A 21116-nucleotide genomic window follows, 5' to 3' on the forward strand; every position below is an offset into this window, starting at 1 on the left:
CTTTGGTGCTCTAACTTGCACTACTGGTCACTGAGGGACCAGAGGCCAATGAAGGATCATGATAGAGCTGAGCTCTGCCATGTCCCCTTCTTGACTTGCTCCAACATGCCCCTTCTTCTGGGACAGGGGTGCAGGAGTTGACATTGGTGCAGGAGCTGGCTCTCCTGACTTTGTGTCTGTGTTCCCCTTAGCTAGGGGAATTATCTGCTGATCAGATACAGTAAAAGTCCTGCCTTTTGCTCTCCCTGAATGGAAATCAGAAACTGCTCAATACTCTTCTGATTCTGCTATAGCTTCTGGAATGTTTGCTGTGTCTATGAAATCTATATTCATGTATGAAGCCCTGTCCTGTAAATATGGACTGTATAAATTGTAAGCTCATTTGAGTTACGTGCATGGAAACCACAAATAAACACTTTAACCTTTGCTTTAGGTAAGATTTTCTTCAAGCAAAAATGTCAGAGAACTCCACTGAGTTGGTTAACTACCCTGACAAGTAAGTCTGCAATTACTTAAAATCACAACTGTTACCACAACTTGAATGGGAGTTTATTCCAATCATGTGCTTATTTAATGCATTGCAGAGATCCAGATATAAGCACTGTTCACTCTGTTGTACTTACTACCACTGCTGTGCGGAACAGAGAACAACGTAGATTTATTGGTACATACTTGCTAATTGTGATTGGTGCTCTGCATCAGTGGTACTTAATCTGAGGGCAACCTATGCTGGAATTTGCATTGAAGAAAGGAAGAGAACCATTGCTCTGTATGGCTCAGGTTCTATTGCATGTATTGCCTGTACTATATCATACCATTTTCTTCAGAATGGAATAAAAATCACTCAACTGGTTGCTTCCATGGTCCATGTCTCTACACAAGAGCTGACTTGCTCTTTTGAAATTAAGGTATATTAGACTTCATAATAGAATTCTGAATATGGGAATAAATGGAAGATATCATAAAATCATAGAAGTGTAGGACTGGAAGGGACCTCATGAAGTCAGAATCCAGCCCTCTGGTCTGAGGCACGGCCAAGTAAATCTAGACCATCCATGCCAGGTTTGTCTCACCTACTTTTAAACCTTCCAATGAAAAGGATTCCACAACCTCCCTTGGAAGTCTACTCCACAGCGTAACTATCCTTACAGTAAGAAAACTTTCCTAATATCTAACATAAATCTTTCTTGCTGTTACTCCACCTCCAGTGGACACAGAGAATAATTGATTACAATTTTCTTTATAACAGCCTGTGACAGGGCCACTCATCTCATGTGAGTGCCCCTGCTGGACGAGTGTGTCTGCACCTGCACTCTCTCAGCTTTGCTTCACTTGCGGTGATCCCTGTTGATAGTTAAAGTTTTTGAGCAAGTTTTCAGTGAGAGCTGAGTCATGCCCAGTCTGTAGCCATACAAAACAAAACAGTTCAGATAAATACTGGCTCTCTTTGAGGTCTTCTGACACCTTCTCTAGGATTAGGCCACTCCACCTGTGGCTGGGGGAGGGGAGAAGGGGGGTACCCAGGCCTGCCCACTACTCCGGGTCTCAACCTAGCTGCTTCCTTTTAACTTGCTGCTGCATTTCCCTGGATCACTTCCCTTCTTAGACCCAGCATTTTCAGCTTCACCCTTACGTCAGGGCTGAAGGCTTGCTTGAGTCCCAGTCATCAGCCAGGAGCACATTCTTTGCACCTCTGTCCAGGTACTACAACTCCTGCACCTAGCCAGGAGCACCAGTCTTGCTCCCCTGACTCCATCTAGCAACTGATCTGCTCTATCCAGCAGCTCCTTTTACATGAACCTGCTGAGCTCCAATTGGCAGCTTCCCTGCAGCTTCTCTAGGCAGCCTGGAGGACCCACTTCTATTGCTCTTTCCTGGGCATGGTGTGGTAGGACCACAAAGCCTCCAGCAGAGGGCCTCAAAGGACCTGATACACCCCATCACACAGTCCTTAACATATATGAAGAGTTTTATTAGGTCCACACTCAGTCTTCTTCTTTCAAGACTAAACATGCCCAATTTAACCTTTCCTCTTAGGTTAAATTATCTAAACCTTTTATCATTTTTGTTGGTCTCCTCTGAACTGTCTCTAATTTGTCCACATCTTTCCTAAAATGTGGCACCCAGAATTGAACACAATACTCCAATTGAGCCTCACCAATGCCGAGAAGAGTGGGACAACTCCCTTTTGTGTCATACTTGCAACACTCCTGTTAACACACCCCAATGATATTAGCCTTTTTCTCAACAGCCCCATATTGCACTTTTTTCTCGATTGTACCAAGAAGGCCTCCTTTGCTTTTCTCCTCAGAAGCTACCAACAGTGTAATAATCACCCATGGGTACAAGTTACTGTCTAGCCCTTTCTAAGCAAGCACATTTATTCTTAAGGTGAAACCATTACAGAAAAAACATTAAAACAGTAGTATCTACATGCATGCTAATAAACTTACCAGGGATCACCCGCAGATCCAACAAGGGCTCTGGCAGTTGAGCAGTCCCTTAAACTCTACCAAGGAGTTTTTTTCTGTGGTCACAAGTTCACAACAGTTGTTAGCTTAGAACAAGCACACCCATGAATCCGTGAGTTGCATCTTTATACAGTTTGGGTCTTTGATCTGCATTGATCAAGAATAGATAGTCAGCCAGACAATGTTTAAAATAATCCTTTGAAGCTCAAAACGCTTCCCAATGTTTACATTGACAGTTTTCCTGCTAGATAAGTTATGTACAATCCCAAAATAATACATACGCTTTTCATTTTTAATATATAAACTCCTAAAACTCAAACTTAATTCAATAAGGTTTAGTGTAATTCAATCAAGTTTATCTAGAATATTGCAGGAAGTTGCCATAGGTGGCACATCAGCCAGCAGAACTAGATTGGAGTAAGGAGGAGTAAAGGGAAAGCAGAAATCACTGCTGTGAACTTGCCTGTAGGAATTGTGCCTGCCTCATAAATGATTCTGTGCACACTTGATTGTGCACAATGATTGCTGCATAATCCCTCCTCCTCTAGCATATAACAGGAAATGGTCCTTGAACCTCAGAACAGAGCTGGAGCCATTTAAAGATTAATTGAAATGAAGTAATCATTGCTGACATGAAGGAAATGCAAGACTGAATCAAAAGCACAAACTACAGGATTTCTCATAAAAAACTATTTTCAGGATGCAAGGTCATTGGCAAACTGCCATTAGGTTATCATTTAACTTCTACCCAGATATAAATTTCAAAAAGCCAAATGGGATAAATGATTTACGATTTCTCCATGTGAATGAACTCAGTCATGCAACAATTGAGTGACAGATACTATTTTCAGACTTGATAAGGAATATTTTTATTTTTTAAGCATTGTACTAAGCCTCCTTTTTAGCCTTGTACTGCATATTTTGCACTCTAATACTGCCAATAACAATGTGTTAAGTAGGCTGGCCCTGAGGTTAGTGAGCCACACTCTGATGAAAGATTATGGTTCAGTTTCCAGGCTCAGCTTTGTGTTCACAAGTGCAGAGAGTAGGGTTGCCAATTTTCTACTCACACAAAACCGAACACCTTGCCCTGCCCTGTGCCCTGCCCCTCCTTCGAGGGCCGCCCCCTTCATCCCCTCCCCTCTCTTGCTTACTCTCTCCACCCTCACTCACTCTCTCATTTTCATAGGGCTGGATCAGGGGGCTGGGTGCAGGATGTGTGTGTGTGTTCGGGCACCAGGATAGGGCCACAGGCTCTGGGGTGGGGCCAGAAATGAGGTCAGGGTGCGGGAGAGGGTTCTGGGCTGAGGCAGTGAGTTGGGATGCGATGAGAGCTCCGACTGGGAGTGTGGGCTCTGGGGTGTGGCGAGGGATGAGGGGTTTGTGGTTGAGGAGGGGTCTCTGAGCTGGGATATGGAGCCAAGGGGTTTGGAGTAGGGGAGGAGCTCAGGGCTGAGACAGTGGATTGGGCTGGGGGTGTGGATTCTGGGGTGGGGCCAGAAATGAGGGGTGAGGGAAGGGGCTTTAGGCTGGGACAGGGGGTTGGGGTACAGGGGGGTGAGGGCTCTGGCTGGGGGTGCAGACTCTGGGGTGGGGCTTGGGATGAGGGGTTTGGAGTGCAGGATGGTGCTCCGGGCTGGGACTGAGGGGTTTGGAGGGCAGGAGGGAGATCAGGGCTGGGTCAGGGGGTTGGAGCGTTAGAAGGGGTCAGTGGTGCAGGCTCTGGGTGGTGCTTCCCTCAGGCAGCTCCCAGAAGCAGCGGCATATCCCCTGTCTGGCTCCTACACAGAGGTGTGGTCAGGGGCTCTACACGCTGCCCCATCTGCAAGTGCCACCCCTGAAGCTCCCATTGGCTCGGAACCGTCGCCAATGGGACCTGCGGAACTGGCGCTTGGGGTGGGGGCAGCGCGTGGAGCCACCTGGCGGCACGTACACATAGGAGCCAGATGGGGGAGCCTGCCTTAGCCCAGCTGTGCTGCCAACTGGACTTTTAATGGCCCAGTCAGCAGTACTGACTGGAGCTACCAGGGTCCCTTTTTGACTGGCATTCCAGTCAAAAACCGGACATCTGGCAACCCTAGCAGATAGTTACAATTTTCATTCTCCCATCCTGGTGCCTGCAAAGCAGCTGGGCTGGAAGAGGAATTCACTCACATGGAAAGGCAACAGTGGTCCTCACAATGCCCTTCCAAGTGGAATGTCCGCCACAGAGCTGCACTGCCTGAATCATTCAAGCCCTGTGTCCCATCATCGAGGATTCCAAAGTTTGGAGCACTGTTTCCATAACATGCTGAAGCCTATGGCAGAGAGAATGCAAAGCTCTGCAGTTACTCAGCACTCGGTCAGCAGGAAATCATTGTGATTCCAGGTTTTAATGAGGATTAAACTAGACATAGAGAAAGATGGAATAATTGGAAAATCAAATGTCATGTGGTACTGTTAATTATGCCAGTTTGGGGATCAAGGCAATAGATGGTCCATGTACATAAAGTGTTTTATGGTTGGATATCAAATGTGTCCTCCCCATCAATTGTTTAGCCAGTAAATGTTAAGAGGTTCCTTTCAAACCATATCCTTCATTGCTTTCTGTTTAATATACAGCAAAATGAGGAAGTATTTGCTTCTAGACTGAACATTCAAGGTTCATAGGAGTTGAATATAAGGAACATGTTTATTGCTCATGACCGTGAAGTACCATCATGCTAAATTATTCTTTTTTGCAGAAGTGAGAGAAGGTCTTGAAGTAATGGAAAATTGATTAACTACCCCTAGTATTACATCCATAAATATTCCTCTCATGTGGAATTACTTGATGTGTTCTTTTGTTAATTTTTTATTCAAACTTGGTTGCTTGAAGTTAGAATTGTCAGAATTCTACAATTGTATCATAATTGACGGTTGTGGAAATGATTACGATGTCACTGAAGAATAATTTTTAGTTCAGATAGAAAATAAGTAGCAGGAGCAGATGAATTCTAATGAAACAAAAATCTTGTTTTCATGCTAATAAAGGAAGAAATTCAGAATATAACATATTAGCAGAATTGTTCCCAACAGAAAATGTCTCGGTTTTCCCATTGTTTTTCTTAAAGGTATTCTGTTTGACAGGTTAGGGCAATGGTCACTAATGACCCAGGGGAACCCTGAGGTTCTGCTCTCCCACACCCCCATCTTCCAAAGAAGCTATGTGATCTTAAATGATCAGCTTTGTTTGGGATCACAGACATGTACATTTTGGCATCTGTACCCCTTCAATGACATCATGACTATGATGCCAGAGAGGGAGGGGCAACACTGGGAGATCTAGTGCTTTCTAGAGATCTCTCAGATTCCTAATTAATGTAGGGAGAGCAGTATAGCTGATCCTCTGACATCTTTCCTCTACCACCTAATTTTACTGTCCCAGTCTCCTCCTGATGCCTCAGGGAGGAGTATATTTCTTTTATAATAAACATAATTTTTCACTAGCCTATGCCTTTGTACCTAGACTGCATTCCTGAATTCGTACATCCAAGTTGATCATGCAATTTGCTGTTTCTTGCTCTTGAACCAGTTAAACAAGGTGATGCTGGTAGGTAGAGGAAAGTATTTTGAAGAGCTTGCAGCTACAGTACAGTCTGTTTGATCAATTCACTCCATGGTCTAGGAGTACTCATGGATTCCTCACCTATGCTGAGCTCTCACACAGAAAGCATTATGCATAGATGCTATTGCCATCTCTGCTTGATTAGGAGACTCTCTCCCATCCTGGCAGGTGAAGACCTGCCTTTGTCACCTTGTGGCTGGATTACAGCAATGCAGTGTAGTGGGCATGAAGCCTGCAGGATTTAGGAAACTCATACTAATACAGAATGCTGCAGTGCATCTCCTCAGCAAAACAGGCTGCCACAAGCACCTCAGAGCTTTCCCACAGAATTTCAAACCTAGTTCAAAGTTTCACAGCATATCTTCAAAGTGCTCCATGACTTGGGCCCAAGATACTTAAAAGATGCCAAAAGCTCTGTGATTGGAGGCTATGGTTGACAATTCCATTCCCTGCTCAAACAGAACCAGTCAGTGGAATATGGCACTGCCTGAGGAGGGCAAAGTGAAAGAGTCTAATGTTTTCTGAAGGCCTCAAGCTTCTTGCAGTATCAGGCCCTTAATGAAGGATGTAAAACAGCAATCTTGATAGAAGAGGGAAGTAGATTTTCTTTGTGTGTTATAATGCTGGGTCATGGCTTGTTCTTTTGCAGCCTTTCAGCCATCTACCCAGCATGGTTCTAGTGTGCAATACTACATAATTACTAACAGCAGAATAATACTGATATGGTTCAGGAGTGAGCTCTACATTTCACCTTTCTCTGGCTCCCAGTGGTCACCTCTTTCAAGTGACAGACCTACATTTGCACTTCACCCAGCTTGGAATCCCACATTTCACCCCACTTTTACGCATCAGCACCCCAGTTTACCAACCCTTAGTACTTGGACAATACCAGCTGGCTTTGATCCATTTACTTTTCTCCAGGAGCTGTGAACAGTTTGAGAATGCAGCTTGTTCGAAACAAAGTGTTATTTATCCACAGGACATAACAAGCAGAGAAAAGAGGGCTATCACAGCAAAAGCATAAACACACATTGTCTTATCTAAACTTAGCATTTGTTCCTCCCTTCATTTTCTGGGGATCAAGTTCCAGCCTGCTTTTCTGCAGGCTGTCTCCCCTGGCTCATCAGAGGCTCATTTTAAACTGCTTCCAGACTCTGTTTTACAGTTCCCACACAAAAATCTCTTGGGATTCAAGCTGGGTCCTTCTTACCACCCTCCCTTCCCCTACAGAACCTGTTAGGTCCCAGTTCTATATTAGGGGAGATAAATGTCAAATTATCTCCTCAGTTGTATGTTTGACTATTGGTAGTCAGGGCTGTCTCTAGTCATTAGCTTTTGGTTCCAGTAATCCCAAGTTAACCAAGACTAATTTAACTTTTCATTACCTGTTAGCCAGGAACTCAACCACGAAGTCCAGAGATATATACATAGCATTCATAAAATTAGTACAGCTCTTTCACATTCCTCAGATACCATAGTGCAACAGCTACCCATTATAAAATAAATAAATAATAAAACTAGCTCTTACATCATGCATTCCATCCAAAGTGCTTTACAAAGGAAGTTAGGAACATTATCCCCCACTTTACAACTAGAAAAACTGAGTCAGAGAGTAGGGAAGTGACTTGTCCTAGGCTACCCAGCAGCAGAACAGAGAATAGAATAAACATTTTCCCATATAGTTCAAATCTTAGTTAAAAGATATCTGTAACTTGTATTGCTTCCAATCCATCATCTGACTCCTACTGGGGTGGGGACAAAATGGAAATCTCTGTGTAAAAAAATATGAAATGGAAAAAGAGCCTTGGGTTTTCAGTTTGTCATATTGAGGAATTCCCATCAGACTCTTGGCAAATGACTAGATAAGTCATCAGAAAGGTAGGTAGGTAAATGAAATAATAAAGCTCCAAATATCAAATAATTAACGTCTAACTAGCAAACTCTTTGAGATTTAGTAAGTGGAACCCTAAATCTTCTCTAGTCAAACAGCTAATATGTCAACAGGCTTTATTAGAGTTTCATTTTCATAAATTAATAGGAGCCATTTTCTTTGTTAAACAAGATGGTATGTGGGAAAGAGCAATGTATTTATAAAACTAAATAAGATTTTCAATAAGTCTGACCTACACTGAACGATTCTCAGTCAGTCTTCTGTGACTTAGGTTCAGCAGTCACTGATAAAGCACAGCATACACAACCTCAAGAGGTCAGTTTGATATTTAAAGTTATAGAGCAGTGACTGACAATAAGTGTTTACTTCCAGTGCTGTTTCATGGCTGGCAATGGTTGTGTTTATTTTTAAATCATAATTGCGCAGCTAAATGTAAAATAGCTTTTGGTACACACAGCCCAGGAGCCAGTTGCAGACTATCTTTATAGTCCATATGGTTATAAAATTTGTTGTGGATTATCCTTAGGCACACATCAATCAGTAAACTGTCATCTTTGCATTTTCTATATTGATTGAGCAGGACAGTTGAACTTTCTTCTCCTCTTCTTTCTTTAAGTTATTTTTATAGCAGGACATTTATTTATAGCAATCTAAAAGCGAAGATCACAATAAGGGAAAATGAATCTGATTTCTTTCCAGATTACTATCTGGGTATTTTTATTTATTATTAAATTACAGTTTTCATCTTAAACCATGTTCTAGGGTACATACTGTACCTATGCCATTGTGGGTAAATTAAGAGGTACATGATACAAGTAGTCTTTTCGATGAGATGTAAATCCAAGGTTCTGACTCACTTGCAGTAATTAAAGATCCCGTTGGACCTTTTACAAGAATAAGAGTGTCTGGAAAAATTCTAGATTGGGCTTATCTATAAGTCCATTTCAAATGGATATGATATTCTTCCTCCCTTCCACCTCTAGACAGCTGAATAGTTTTGCTGCATGCTCCTAAATATCTGGTTCATTCCACCCCACAGATGGTTGCATTTCAGTGTGTGTATGAAATTATTATTCTGGCCATAGTCTTGTGTTCCCATATCCTCAAGCAGATGAGCCCTGAGTGGCAGCAGACTTAGCACAGTTCTTCTGTGCAGAGTAATCTAAGGTAGGTAGGCGGCAAGCCTGAGAAAGGTGGTCAGACTCCAATCATTGTACCCCATAGAGCTGTGTTCTGTGGGGATCAGGACACCATCTGCAGTAGCATGAAAATAGTTTTGTGTGTGTGTGTGTGTGAATAGAGAGAGGTATAGCTTATACACACACAAAAATCTTCCATCCCTGTGCAAAGCCCAAGTACTAATTCTTTGTGTGGGAGCTCTTCACAGGACAGGGAATGGAATCTTCCTCACAGGTGACTCTAAAGCAGTTGCATGTGTGGAGATTAGTAGTGTACCCACACAGGTGCTCAGATACCATGGTGATGGACCCAGTATAAAAACCTTGAGGTAACAATGACATCAAGACCATTATGCAATATGGTCCCCATTTTTCACTATGACAGTAAATGAGAATTGTAAACAAGCCAGGCCTCTAAAATGAATAAACTTCTCGTACATGTAGAGGTCTTTAGAGAAGCAGACCTGATATCAGAATCTGCCCATAGAAAGGTAAATGAAGCCTTGATCCGAGGCCAAGTTTTATTTGGATTGATTTTCTTTAGCTAACAAAAGAGACATTAACTAGAACAAGTACAAATTGTGCAAGTCCAGAAGACCTACCATTTCTGACCACACTATGCATTATAGAACAGTTCTGCATTAAAACTACATTGTTTCATTGATGTTCTGTTTGGCTTTATGCAACTGTGTGAGTAAAGTTAAGATGAGATATTAAATTACTCAAGGGATTGGTAATCGAACATAAGGGGTTTTGTGTCCAGGTTCCCAGTTCAAACCCAGTCAACATCAGTAATTACAAGAAATGTTTTCCATTTGAAGGCTGTTAGGGAGTCTTATGTGAAAAGAGTTTTGGGATTTCAGTCCAGTTTCCAATGGAGAAGTGTCAGCATTAACCAAACACTCACCATCACAATTGACATCAATTATCACCCTACAGAGGGTGCAAAGGCTGAACTACCTTCTCAAAGGAAGAGATGGTCACTCCAGGTGAGGGATGAGGCATAACGACAGGACAGAGAGAGACAGCTTGCACAGCTACTGCCCAGGCTGTACTTGTTCTGCAGATAAACAGCAGACTCCAGTCTTCAGGACTGTCAGACTGGCATTTTTTAAAAATAAGAACATTATGATACAGTGTTTGAAGGGCTGTCTGCCCAGCAGTTTGCATACTTGACTTCTGGCCCCTGGTTTCTCTGACCAGGCAGCAGGGGTGCCTAATTCCTGACCTTAGGCTGGGAATCTTCTGGCCTCCACTTGAATCTGAGCCTCAGCCCTTAAGGGTGTACAGTGGGGAGACCCCAGCCTTCACTCTCAACCTTGTCCTAGCCCAGGACCCCATGGGAAGCAATGCCAGGAGGATCCTCTGAATAGAGAATTCAAGTCCACTGCCCTGGGCTACTTCCTACCTATGTCCCTACACTTTGGGACATAGCCCCTATCATCCTGTCTGTAGAGTTTCAACTTGAGTAGTGCCCCCTGTCATAAATAGATAGCTAAGGGTTAATGTTTCTTTTACCTGTAAAGGGTTAACAAAGGGAACCAAACACCTGACCAGAGAACAAATCAGGAAACTGGATTTTTCAAAAGTCAGGGAGGGAATTTTTGGACTCTGGTCTTTTGTCTGTTCTCTCAGCTATGAGAGCTTCTTTCTTCTTTCTAATCTTCTGTGTCCAACTTGTAAGTACAAGTAGAAAAACAATATAGGCTTTTATGTTGTTTTGAGTGTATTTACATGTGTGTAACTTCCTGGATATGTTCAAATTGGATATCTTTTTGACTCAGACTGTTTATTCATATTTTTCTTATAAGCAATAGCCTGTATTGTCATCTTGTTACAGAGAATATGTTATGTCTTTTTCTTTCTTTTTTATATAAGCTTTCTTTTTAAAACCTGTTTGAGTTTTTGCTCTGGTTAAGGAGAAAGGAAAGACAGGGGGGAGGGGACAACACTATGGTCTGTGTTTAACTCTCCTAGTGTCCCAGTCGCGGGAAGGAGCTAATGGGAGGAGAGATAGAATCTCTTCTGTTTCCTGTATTGGGGTTTGTCTCTTTGTGGAATAGAGGAGATTGCTTCTTGGTATTGTGATGTAAAGAGATTGCATCAATACCCCAGGTTAGCCCAGAGAGGAAAAGTCTGGGTGGGAGAGAGAGAGGGAAGGGAAGTGGGGTTATTTCCCTTTGTTGTAGGCTCAGGGTTTCTGAGTCTTGGGGTCCCTCCAGGGAAGGTTTTGGGAAGACCAGAGGGGGCCAAAACCCTGGAAATTTTGGATGGTGGCAGCGAGATAAGATCCAAGCTGGTAATTAAGCTTGGAGGTTCATGCTAGGCACCGAGATTTTTGGACGCTAAGGTCCAGATTTGGGAAGATCCTACCTATGTCCCTACACCTTGGGGCATAGCCCCTATCATCCTGTCTGTAGAGGCTCAACTTGAGTAGTGCCCCCTCATGGAGCTTTTGCTGCATCCTGCCACAGCCTCAGGTCCTCTGGGTAGGGTGGATGTAGGCCCCACAATGTCCTCAAAGTCAAAATAGTAAAGTTCACTCACTGCTGGGTGTTCCCCAGTTTCAGCAGTCTCTCCCAGTCAGGAATGCTTCTCCCCCAGCAGCTGTCCTGTCTGTCAGGTTTGTAGTGATGATGCTCCTCCAGTAGAGAGGCAGGAATATCTCCTGCCTCTTCACCAGTCAGCCCTGAACTGAGCCAGCTTCTCTCCTTTTCTTCCCCCTCCAGGCCTGGCACTGGCTGCAGGTGTAGCAAGATGGGGCTATCTGGGCCCATAGGCTCTCTTTAACCCCTTTTCTGCTGGTGTGAGGTTTCTCTGATCCATCACACACATTTACAAGAAAAATATGAAATTATGCCATGCCTTGTGTTTCTGTAACCTGTTCAGTAGAGATGTTCCTTCTGGTCTTCATTTGACATTGAATAAAGGTATTATTATAAAACTTTATTAAATATTACTATTATTTGTATTGTGGTAGCACCTAGGAGCCCAAGTGATGGATCATGACCCCATTGTACCAGGCATTATACATCCTTTGAGCCCCATATGCAGTCCATACCATCCTCTCTATCACAGTCTTCTCACTTTTCATGAAAAGCCTTATCTTCTAACCAAATAGAAGTTTTGCCATTGCCTTCAGTGGAAGTTGGACTGGGCACCCAGAGAAGATGTACTATTTTGTCAAAGGTCCACATATGTGTTATTTTGCTAGACTGTGATTTGTGTGTCCATGGGCATTCATGGGACTAACTCCTCCATTTTCACACAGCTGCACAAGGCTTTGTCATGTGAGGGCATTCTGATTGTTTGCATTGAATGGCTGGTTGGGATATACAAATTATTACTGTTATTCATTATTTGTATTACAGTAGCATCTTAGAGGCCTCAGTTAATCTGAGCCTGCTGTGCTACAAGCTTGTGACAATCAGGGTCCAGACATCTTGAAGTAGAACAAGGGATTTGAACCCCAAAAAATAAGCAGTTGAATTGACTGATTGTTTTCAATGTTATTGTGCTATAAAAACATGTTGAGTTAGGTCTTTTATGAAAGCTTGTAATGTTCTAAACTCTAATAATCAGAGGATTTGATGTATTTGTGTATATAGAGAACTGTGCTCTGTGACAAAGTTCCTCCTCTACCTTAGTGGGTCCTGCGCTTATTGGCAGATTTGCTCACCTCAGTGATCTTCCCCACAGTCTGATCAACTCCTCCTGTGTCTGATCAGAAGTTGGGAGGTTTGGGGGGAACTCAGGCCTGCCCACTACTCCAGGTTCCAGTCAGGGCCCTGTGGATTGCAGCTGTCTATAGTACCTCTGTAACAGCTGCATAACAGCTACAACTCCCTGGGCTACTTCCCCATGGCCTCCTCCAAACACCTTCTTTATCCTCACCGCAGGATCTTCCTCCTGGTGTCTGATAACACTTGTACACCTTAGTCCTCCAGCAGCACAGCCTCTCACTCTCAGTTCTTTGTGCCCCTTGCTCCCAGCTCCTCACAGGCACTTCCTCTCCTCTGGCTCCTTCTTGCCTGACTGGGGTGAGCTCCTTTTTAAACCTAGGTGCCCTGATTAGCCTGCCTTGATTGGCTGTAGGTGTTCTAATTAGCCTGTCTGCCTTAATTGGTTCTAGCAAGTTCCTGATTACTCTAGTGCAGCCCCTGCTCTGGTCACTCAGGGAACAGAAAACTACTCATCCAGTGACCAGTATATTTGTCCTCTACCAGACTCCTGTACCCCACTGGTCTGGGTCTGTCACAGCTCATAAAGCTTTGACTGCACCTTACAACAGGACAGTGAGCGATCAGACAAGTAGAGACACCTCCCAGGCCAGTTGTTTACATGAAACCACTTCAAGTACCCATCCATTGTCCAGCCCAAGAAAGGACATCCATGACCCTCTAAAGTTATGAAAAGACACAGACATCCCATTTCCAAGAGGGGAAAAAACAAAAGGGACAAAAGCCTTTAAAAAACAGACTTGTGTCTGTGGTTTGACATCCAGAAACTGAGGGACAGTTACTTGGCAGATGCTGTACATGAAATGCTGAGCCTCCCTAAGGTTAAAGGGTATGCTGGGAAACTGTTCAAAAGCAATGGGTAACTTGTATTAGAAAAAAGATTTTATCTCATGTGGAAGTGTAAAGTCTGAGGTTATGTCTATAATCTCTGAACCTCTGGCTTTTCTATTAAATAAATTTTTGTTTGTTTTTACCCCCAGTGTGTGAAAACCAGCCCCCCTCTCTGTTGTGAAAACTGTGTGGAGTGTCCCCCCAAAACTGAAGTGGTGATGGGGGGGCTGGTTTCACACACTGGGGGTGATGAACCAGAGGGGGAACAGTCAGGGTGTGGGAAATTAAGAACTTAAGGAGGACAGATTTAGGGAGACTCAGGACTTGTTGGTGTCACCCTGCAAAGAGTAACTAAGCTGGTAAGAGCATGGGTGAGACCTTGTGCTTGTTGGGTCTCTCCTGGTGTCAAGGAATGAAACCAGAGCTACCCAACACAAAGGGCCCTAAGATTCTGGACTGGGAGTGACAGAACCTCTTATTGTTCTAGGTGATCCCCAAAGCATCACAATTCTGTACACACAGCCCATGGGCCGCAAGCAGCCCGCAAAGCTATTTCCTGCAGCCCGCCATAGTCGCCGACTCCTTCCCCCGCTCCCCTTCCCAGTGTGATGTGTCCCCACTCCTCTGCCTACCTACCAGCACTTCCCGCCACCAAACAGCTATTTGGCAGTGCTTAGGAGTTTCCAGGAGGGAGTGGGGAGGAGCAGGGATGTGGCAAGCTCAAGGGAGGAGGCAGATAAGATGTGGGGCCAGGGCGGGGATTTGGGGAAGGGGTTAGAATAGGGGCAGGGAGCGGGAGCATGAGCTATATGCTATTCTGATTTATGCATCATCAACAGAACTTTTGACTATGAGTCTAATCCAACCCACATTGAAGACAATGCCATTCCTTCCATTGATTTCAATGGGAGTTAGACAGGGCCCTAAATTCCAGTTGCAGAATATAATACTGGTGAAGAAGCATAAGTGAGAAAGAACATTGCTGGACTGAAATTACAAGGTACATTTGCAGACCTGTGTAAAGGGGTCCACTCACCGCAGGAGCACCTCCTTGTGGGTACTCCATCTTTTTAAGCCTCTTGGAAGAATCCCTAATCCATGACAGAACCACCAGGTTTACTCTCCTCCTAACCTCCTCCTTGTCTCTAGCCAACTCCCTTTCACTCTAGGGAGCGGTTGTAGACCTCCACCCTGCAGCCTCCTTCCTGCTGTCACTTCCTGGCTTTATCATCCTAGCCCAAATCTTCCCCCTACTGGGCTTCATCTTCCATTAGTTTTTATCAGTCCCTGGCTTCCCTCCAGGCAGCGGCGTATTATTGCCTAGGCCAACAAGGCCTAGATCTAGGGTGACAAATTTGCAGGGGAGGCAAATTTGCTCGCACCCCCTCCCCAACTCCACCCCTTCCCCAAATCCCCAGCCTGCCTCCTCCCTCAGGTGTGCCGCGCTTCCCTCCTTCCTCCTCTCTCCCAGGCTTGCTGTGTGAAAGTGCTGGGAGGGAGGGAGGGAGAAGTGAGTAGTGGCACGCTCAGAGGAGGTGGAGCAGAGGTGAGCTGGGACCCCCGGGCGCGGGGAGTAACCCGGGGGGGCAGAAGCCACTCCCTGCCCCAGCTCACCTCCGCGCCACCGTCGCCATCCCCCGAGCACGCCACAACTCCCCCCTCCCTCCCAGGCGTGCCGCAGGTGAGCTGGCATGGGGGGGCAGCAATTTTTTTAGGTCCCAGGGGCGGCAAATTTGTTAATCTGCCACTGCCTCCAAGTGCAACGTTTAAGGTTAATTGGCCCTTTCTGGCCCACATTTACCCACTCAGGGCTTGTGTGGGATGGACACTCCATTACAGGCTGACAGAATTTGTTTTTAACTCATACAATTAACAAATTAACACTGCCAGCTAAGTGGCCAAAAATAAATGACTGTCAAAATTAGCATTGACCCACCCCCATTACATTCTTGTTGCTCTATGACTGTAGGTATTTATGTTCAGTCAATCTATAGAGTGCTGCTAATAGATAGGGCCCTACCAAATTCACGGTCCATTTTGGTCAATTTCATGGTCATAGGATTTTAGCAATCGTAAATTTAATGATTTCAGCTATTTAAATCTGAATTTTCACTGTGTTGTAATTGTAGGGATCCTGACCCAAAAAGGAGTTGTGGGGGGATCGCAAAGTTAGTGTGTGTGTGTGGAGGGGGTGATGGTTGCAATATTGCTACCCTTACCTCTGTGCTGCTGCTGGCAGTGGTGCCGAAGTAAGGATGGCAAGTTATGGTATTGCCACCTTTACTTCTGCACTGCTGCCTGCACAGCTGGCCCCTCAGTCAGCAGCCACCACTCTCCTGCTGCCCAACACTGAAGGCAGCAGCGCAGAAGTAAGGGTGGCACGGTATGGTATTGCCACCCTTACTTCTGTGCTGCTGCTGGTGGAGCGTTGCCTTCAGAGCTGGACACCTGGCCAACAGCCGCCACTCTCTGGCTGCCCAGCTCTGAAGGCAGCGCAGAAGTAAGGGTGGCAATACTGTGACTCCCTTAAGATAACCTTGCAACCCCCCTGCAACTCCCTTTTGGGTCAGGACCCCCAATTTGAGAAACGCTGATCTCCCCTGTGAAATCTGTATAGTATATGGTAAAAACACACAAAAGACCAGATTTCATAGGGGGAGGCCAGATTTCAGAGTCCATGATGTGTTTTTCGTGGCCGTGAATTTAGTAGGGCCCCACTAATAGATTAATCTGCTTGTTTAAAAGGTTTATCAGCTAGTCACATTACTTCATCATCTAGGCAGATTTCCGTGAATTATTATTATCATGGAGCCTGTATATAGGGTGACCAGATTGCAGGTGTGAAAAATCGAGATGGGGGTGGGAGGTAATAGGCACCTATATAAGAAAAAGCCCTGAATATTGGGACTGTACCTATAAAATTGGGACATCTGGTCACCCTAGTTGTATAATACAGAACCAGGGCAAGGAAAAGAGAAACTATTATTATTCCAGTACTCTTGATGTCAAATTTTGACCTTACTGTAAATATTGTAATATGAAAGTGTAACATGCAGCACATTTCAAACCTAATGTACACTGGCCAGTCTTCAGCCTCATTCAGACATTACCCTGTAATGTGTTTTTCTGCACAGGGGACAAGCTTTCCTTCCTGCAATTCCCATGATTCCTGGAAACAGAGTGAATCTTCTAGAAAACCGGTTGTCCAGTCAGGAGAGGACCACAGCTGTTCTCCTAGATCAGGCATTTCGAATCAAAGATGACATTGTTTCTTATCTTCAAGGAAGTAAGGGCCATCAACAGGGGGAGACAACAGCACGACAACTGCTGGAAAACCACATACAGACTATTACAAGCATAGTTAAGAAGCTCAGCCATGATATAGAGGTAGGTCTGCATTTGTTCTTGGAGCTGGTGGTATTTGTTGCATCTCTACTTTCCTATGATTCAGGCAGGACTAATATATTTTTCAACTATAGAAAGATACTTAATATTGTATAAGCAGCTAATACTAATATATCTTTGCTCTCTCTGGGAGGCCAGCTACCCACTTCTGCCCCAGTTATTGAGCATGGTGCAGTTCTCAGAGGCTTCTTGGCCTTCTCAAAAGGTTAGATTTTCTTCTGTGGCTAAGATCTGCATCAGCAGGGACATCAGGGAGCTAATTACAGTTCCCTGATTCCCTTATGCAAGGGGCATTTACAACTGGCCATATACAGACAGATTCAGGCCCCATTTTGTTTCCAGAGTGGCACAAACGGCCTGGGAAAGGGAGAGAATTTGGCTCAAAGATTCTGCTCACTAGAAGCTGGAACATGCTTGGACTTGTTAAAAACACATGGAGACATAAAATATTGGTTGGCCTGGTGAACAGAGAAACCCATAGTTGTTTAGGGCTTTGTCATGGGGTGAATTTCTAAAGATTTGTATCCAAACTCTTTAGGGCTGAATATCTTCCAGGATCAAGTTTTTCATCAGATTTCTAATCTGTCATTATTTCAGCTGGACCAGGGACAGGGGCAGCTCTAGGGATTTTGCCGCCCCAAGCACTGCAGGCAGGCTGCCTCTGGCGGTTTGCCTGCAGAGGGTCCGCTGGTCCCGCAGGCACAACTGCGGGAGGTCTGCTGAAGCCGTGGGACCAGCGGACCCTCCACAGGCAAACCGCCGGAGGCAGCCTGCCTGCCGCCCCTGGGGCGCCGGCAGAGCACCCCCCACGGCTTGCCGTCCCAAACACACGCTTGGCGTGCTGGGACCTGGAGCCTCCCTGACCAGAGAACACCCTCTCTCGCCCTATAGGGGTGCTTGCAGTTCCATGTGAAACCAGGAAATGCAAAAGCTTGTGAAAGTAAAAATAAAACAGTTAATAGAGCTTGACACTGTAGTAATTAAATTAGAAGACTGAGAATTTAAACTATTGAACCCTCAAGAAATGCTGACAATAAAGTTCTCAGTGGCACTCACCAGAAATATGGACAATTGATAGCAACTCCAAGATTAATTGTACTGAAATTGTCACTTAAAACTCCTCTGTTCCACACTTCAGTGCTTGAATTTGGTCCCCAGATTTGTTGCAGCCTTAGCTGCCCAGCTTCCCAGCACACCAAGACAACAGTGCCACGGGGAGCCCTTGAAGCACGGGTGCCTTAATTCAAGGGCACTTGGCTCCTTCAGTGCCACTGCCTCAGCAGTCCTGCACTCCATGCAGCTGTGCTGGAGGAAGCCAGTATCTCTGCACCAGAGCACTAGAATTTGAAGGGTTCCCTGGCATTGCTGCCTCAGCTCCATGGGGCAATAAAGCAACAGAGGCCTTCGATAGAGCCCTTCAAGCCTTGGTTCAGAGCTCCCTCACAACCCAGGCCACCTGGATAGCACCCATCCCTCCCATGCAGGCATCTGCAACCAAATAACTCATCTTCCATCCCATAACTCCTATATACTCACTGACCCACCTTCATTTCCCCTGGTGCACCACAGAAATTGTACTGAGACAATCCCTGCCCCAAAGAGCTTACAATTTATTTGTTCTGTTTATAAAGTGCCTAGGAAAAGGGGGACCTGGTCCATAATAGGGGCTACTAGGTGCTCCCACAATACAAACAGTATAATAATTATTAATTATTATTAATAATAATAAATATGGAGCCGGGGTGAGCATATATATGCTAAAAATCTTCATAAATCATAGCCTTTTTTTTAAAGTTATATAAATCAAGTAATTTACCCTCTACCCCCCAAATCTGAGCACTTTATAATTGTTATAATCTTGGGGAATTCATTTTTTTAACTCCATCACAGAATGTAATAGTCACTAATAATTCAGATCTTGGAAAAGGCAACTGATAGGAAGAATTTAAGTTAACAAACTGTGTTCCCAGAACCATCCTGACATTTTGATGACATTATTAACAATGCTCAGCAAAAGAGGTAACCACAATACAGTCATCAAACAGTTCTGGCTGGTGTTGCATAAGAAAGAGCAGGACAAAAGCAATCAGTGTTTGTCAGATGGAACACAACAAAACCATTAGTGAAAGAAACACTTAAAAGTGATTGAACGCTGACTTTGACCAGCATTGAACATCTTTCACAGGTGTAGTTATTTGAATATATTTCACTCCCCCAAGGTTGGCAAGTTGTGGGAATTTAATACTCTCCAGGGAATTAGATGAAGAACTGGAGTAGTGATTTCTCTCAATAAATAGGCTATTGGTGCTTTCCATCTTAATAAATGAAAGACAGATACTGCTTTTGTCAACCAAAGAGCAGGTGTCTTTCATTCAACATTTCACATTTGTGGATTTATCACACCACATGTGCCTTGTTAGGCATACTACAAATGAATCATTTGAGCTGTGCTAATACACTTGACCTTTTGAGAATAACATTTTTCTACCAAAGAACAAAAATAAATGTCTAGTCAGGGCTCACTATTTCGCGTGCATGCCATGCGCGTTGTCACTAGAGCTGCGCAGACAGAATGAAAAGATTGTCATTACATTTTGCTCTCCGCGTTTCCCAGCCCCCTCAGTTCTCCCATGTGCCATCTCTCTCGAGCCAGTGCTAGAATGCCTCTTTCTGCTGCAGAGATGTTACAGAGCTGATGTAGGGGCCATTTATATTAGAGGCATTCCCTGGTGGCAGTAGGGCCCTTATGCCTGCCCTATGATCGCTTTGCACCAATCTAAGTGGTATTAAAAAGGGCCAGAGGGCAAAGATAAATCAGGCCCTATAATTTTTTCTGACTCACTGACAGTGAGTTAAAAAAAAATTCTGTTAACTCTCAGAAATACATGGGATGGGCTCAGACAGTCAGGGGATTCAGAGTAAGGGCCACGTGACTTTCGTTAACATCACTTCCACAATATAACCAAAGTCAGCTCAATATCTACAATGCATCACAAAAGCTGCCTTCAAAAATTTAGCTAAATTCTGTGTAACAAAGATAAAACTATACCCAGCTTCAATGATAATTTTACTGATTCAAAAATGTTGCATTAAGCACTGCATGTTTGAAGAAGCTCCAGGAACTTGACAACAGACAAATCTCAAGTTATTCTGATTTTACATAGAAAGCTTTACTCAGCTCTAATCAACGGATAGCTTGAAAAAACTGCTACTATGTTTGTGCAGTATGGAAGTTTTTAATGTATATGTCCTAGCTCCTGCTCAACTTGGAACTCATCCTAAAATGTTTACTCAACTTTATTAGTTATATCAGACAGACAGCATCAGAGATGGGGCTGGTAGCACAGCTTCATGTTAAGGTTGCCTGCCAGTTCTCATTATATGATCCTGTTTTTAGTTACTTATAACTTTGCCAAACCTTATCTGTTCAAGCTCAAATGTCCCATGCTGGGTATGTGCCTCAGCTTTATATTATATATATATAATATATAATATATATATATATACACACACACAAATCTTCAGCCAAATGGAATAGCCACTTCTGAGAATAAGGCTAATGAAAAATACAATGTTTTGCCCATGTTAAAAAAAAAAATCACAGGGCTGTGCTTTGGACATATTAACTGCTATATAATGCTAAGTCTCCAGAAAAAAAAGTCAGGTCCTAGATGACTCATAGACTGTAAGGCACAAAGGGACCATCATGATCATCTAGTCTGTCCTCCTGCATATGGCAGGCCACAGAACTTCACCCACCCATTCCTGTAATAGGCCCATAACTTCTGGCTGAGTTCCTGAAGTCCTCAAATCTTCATTTAAAGACTTAAAGTTACAGACAAGCCACCATACACTCTAGGTCAAACCAGCAAGAAGCCCATGCCCCATCCTTCAGAAGAAGGCTAAAAAAACCCAAGGTCTCTGCCAATCTGACCTAGGGAAAATTTCTTCTCAACCTCAAATATGGCAATCGATTAGACCATAAGCACGTGGGTGAGACCCACCAGCCTCACA

At 44.1% G+C, this 21116-nt stretch overlaps 1 protein-coding gene across 1 annotated transcript in view; it reads left to right on the plus strand.

Moving 5' to 3' along the window:
* The first annotated feature begins 417 nt into the window (after window positions 1-417).
* Window positions 418-21116, plus strand: part of FAM81B (family with sequence similarity 81 member B) — a 54860-nt gene continuing 34161 nt past the window's right edge. Inside the window, exons 1-2 of the mRNA XM_032798678.2 lie at window positions 418-496; window positions 16832-17084. Coding sequence (XP_032654569.1) covers window positions 456-496; window positions 16832-17084 — 294 coding nt within the window. The 5' untranslated portion in view covers window positions 418-455. The remainder of the gene's footprint in view (window positions 497-16831; window positions 17085-21116) is intronic.

This window comes from Chelonoidis abingdonii, chromosome 6 (genome assembly GCF_003597395.2).
Source record: "Chelonoidis abingdonii isolate Lonesome George chromosome 6, CheloAbing_2.0, whole genome shotgun sequence".
Taxonomy (NCBI): Eukaryota; Metazoa; Chordata; order Testudines; family Testudinidae; genus Chelonoidis; species Chelonoidis abingdonii.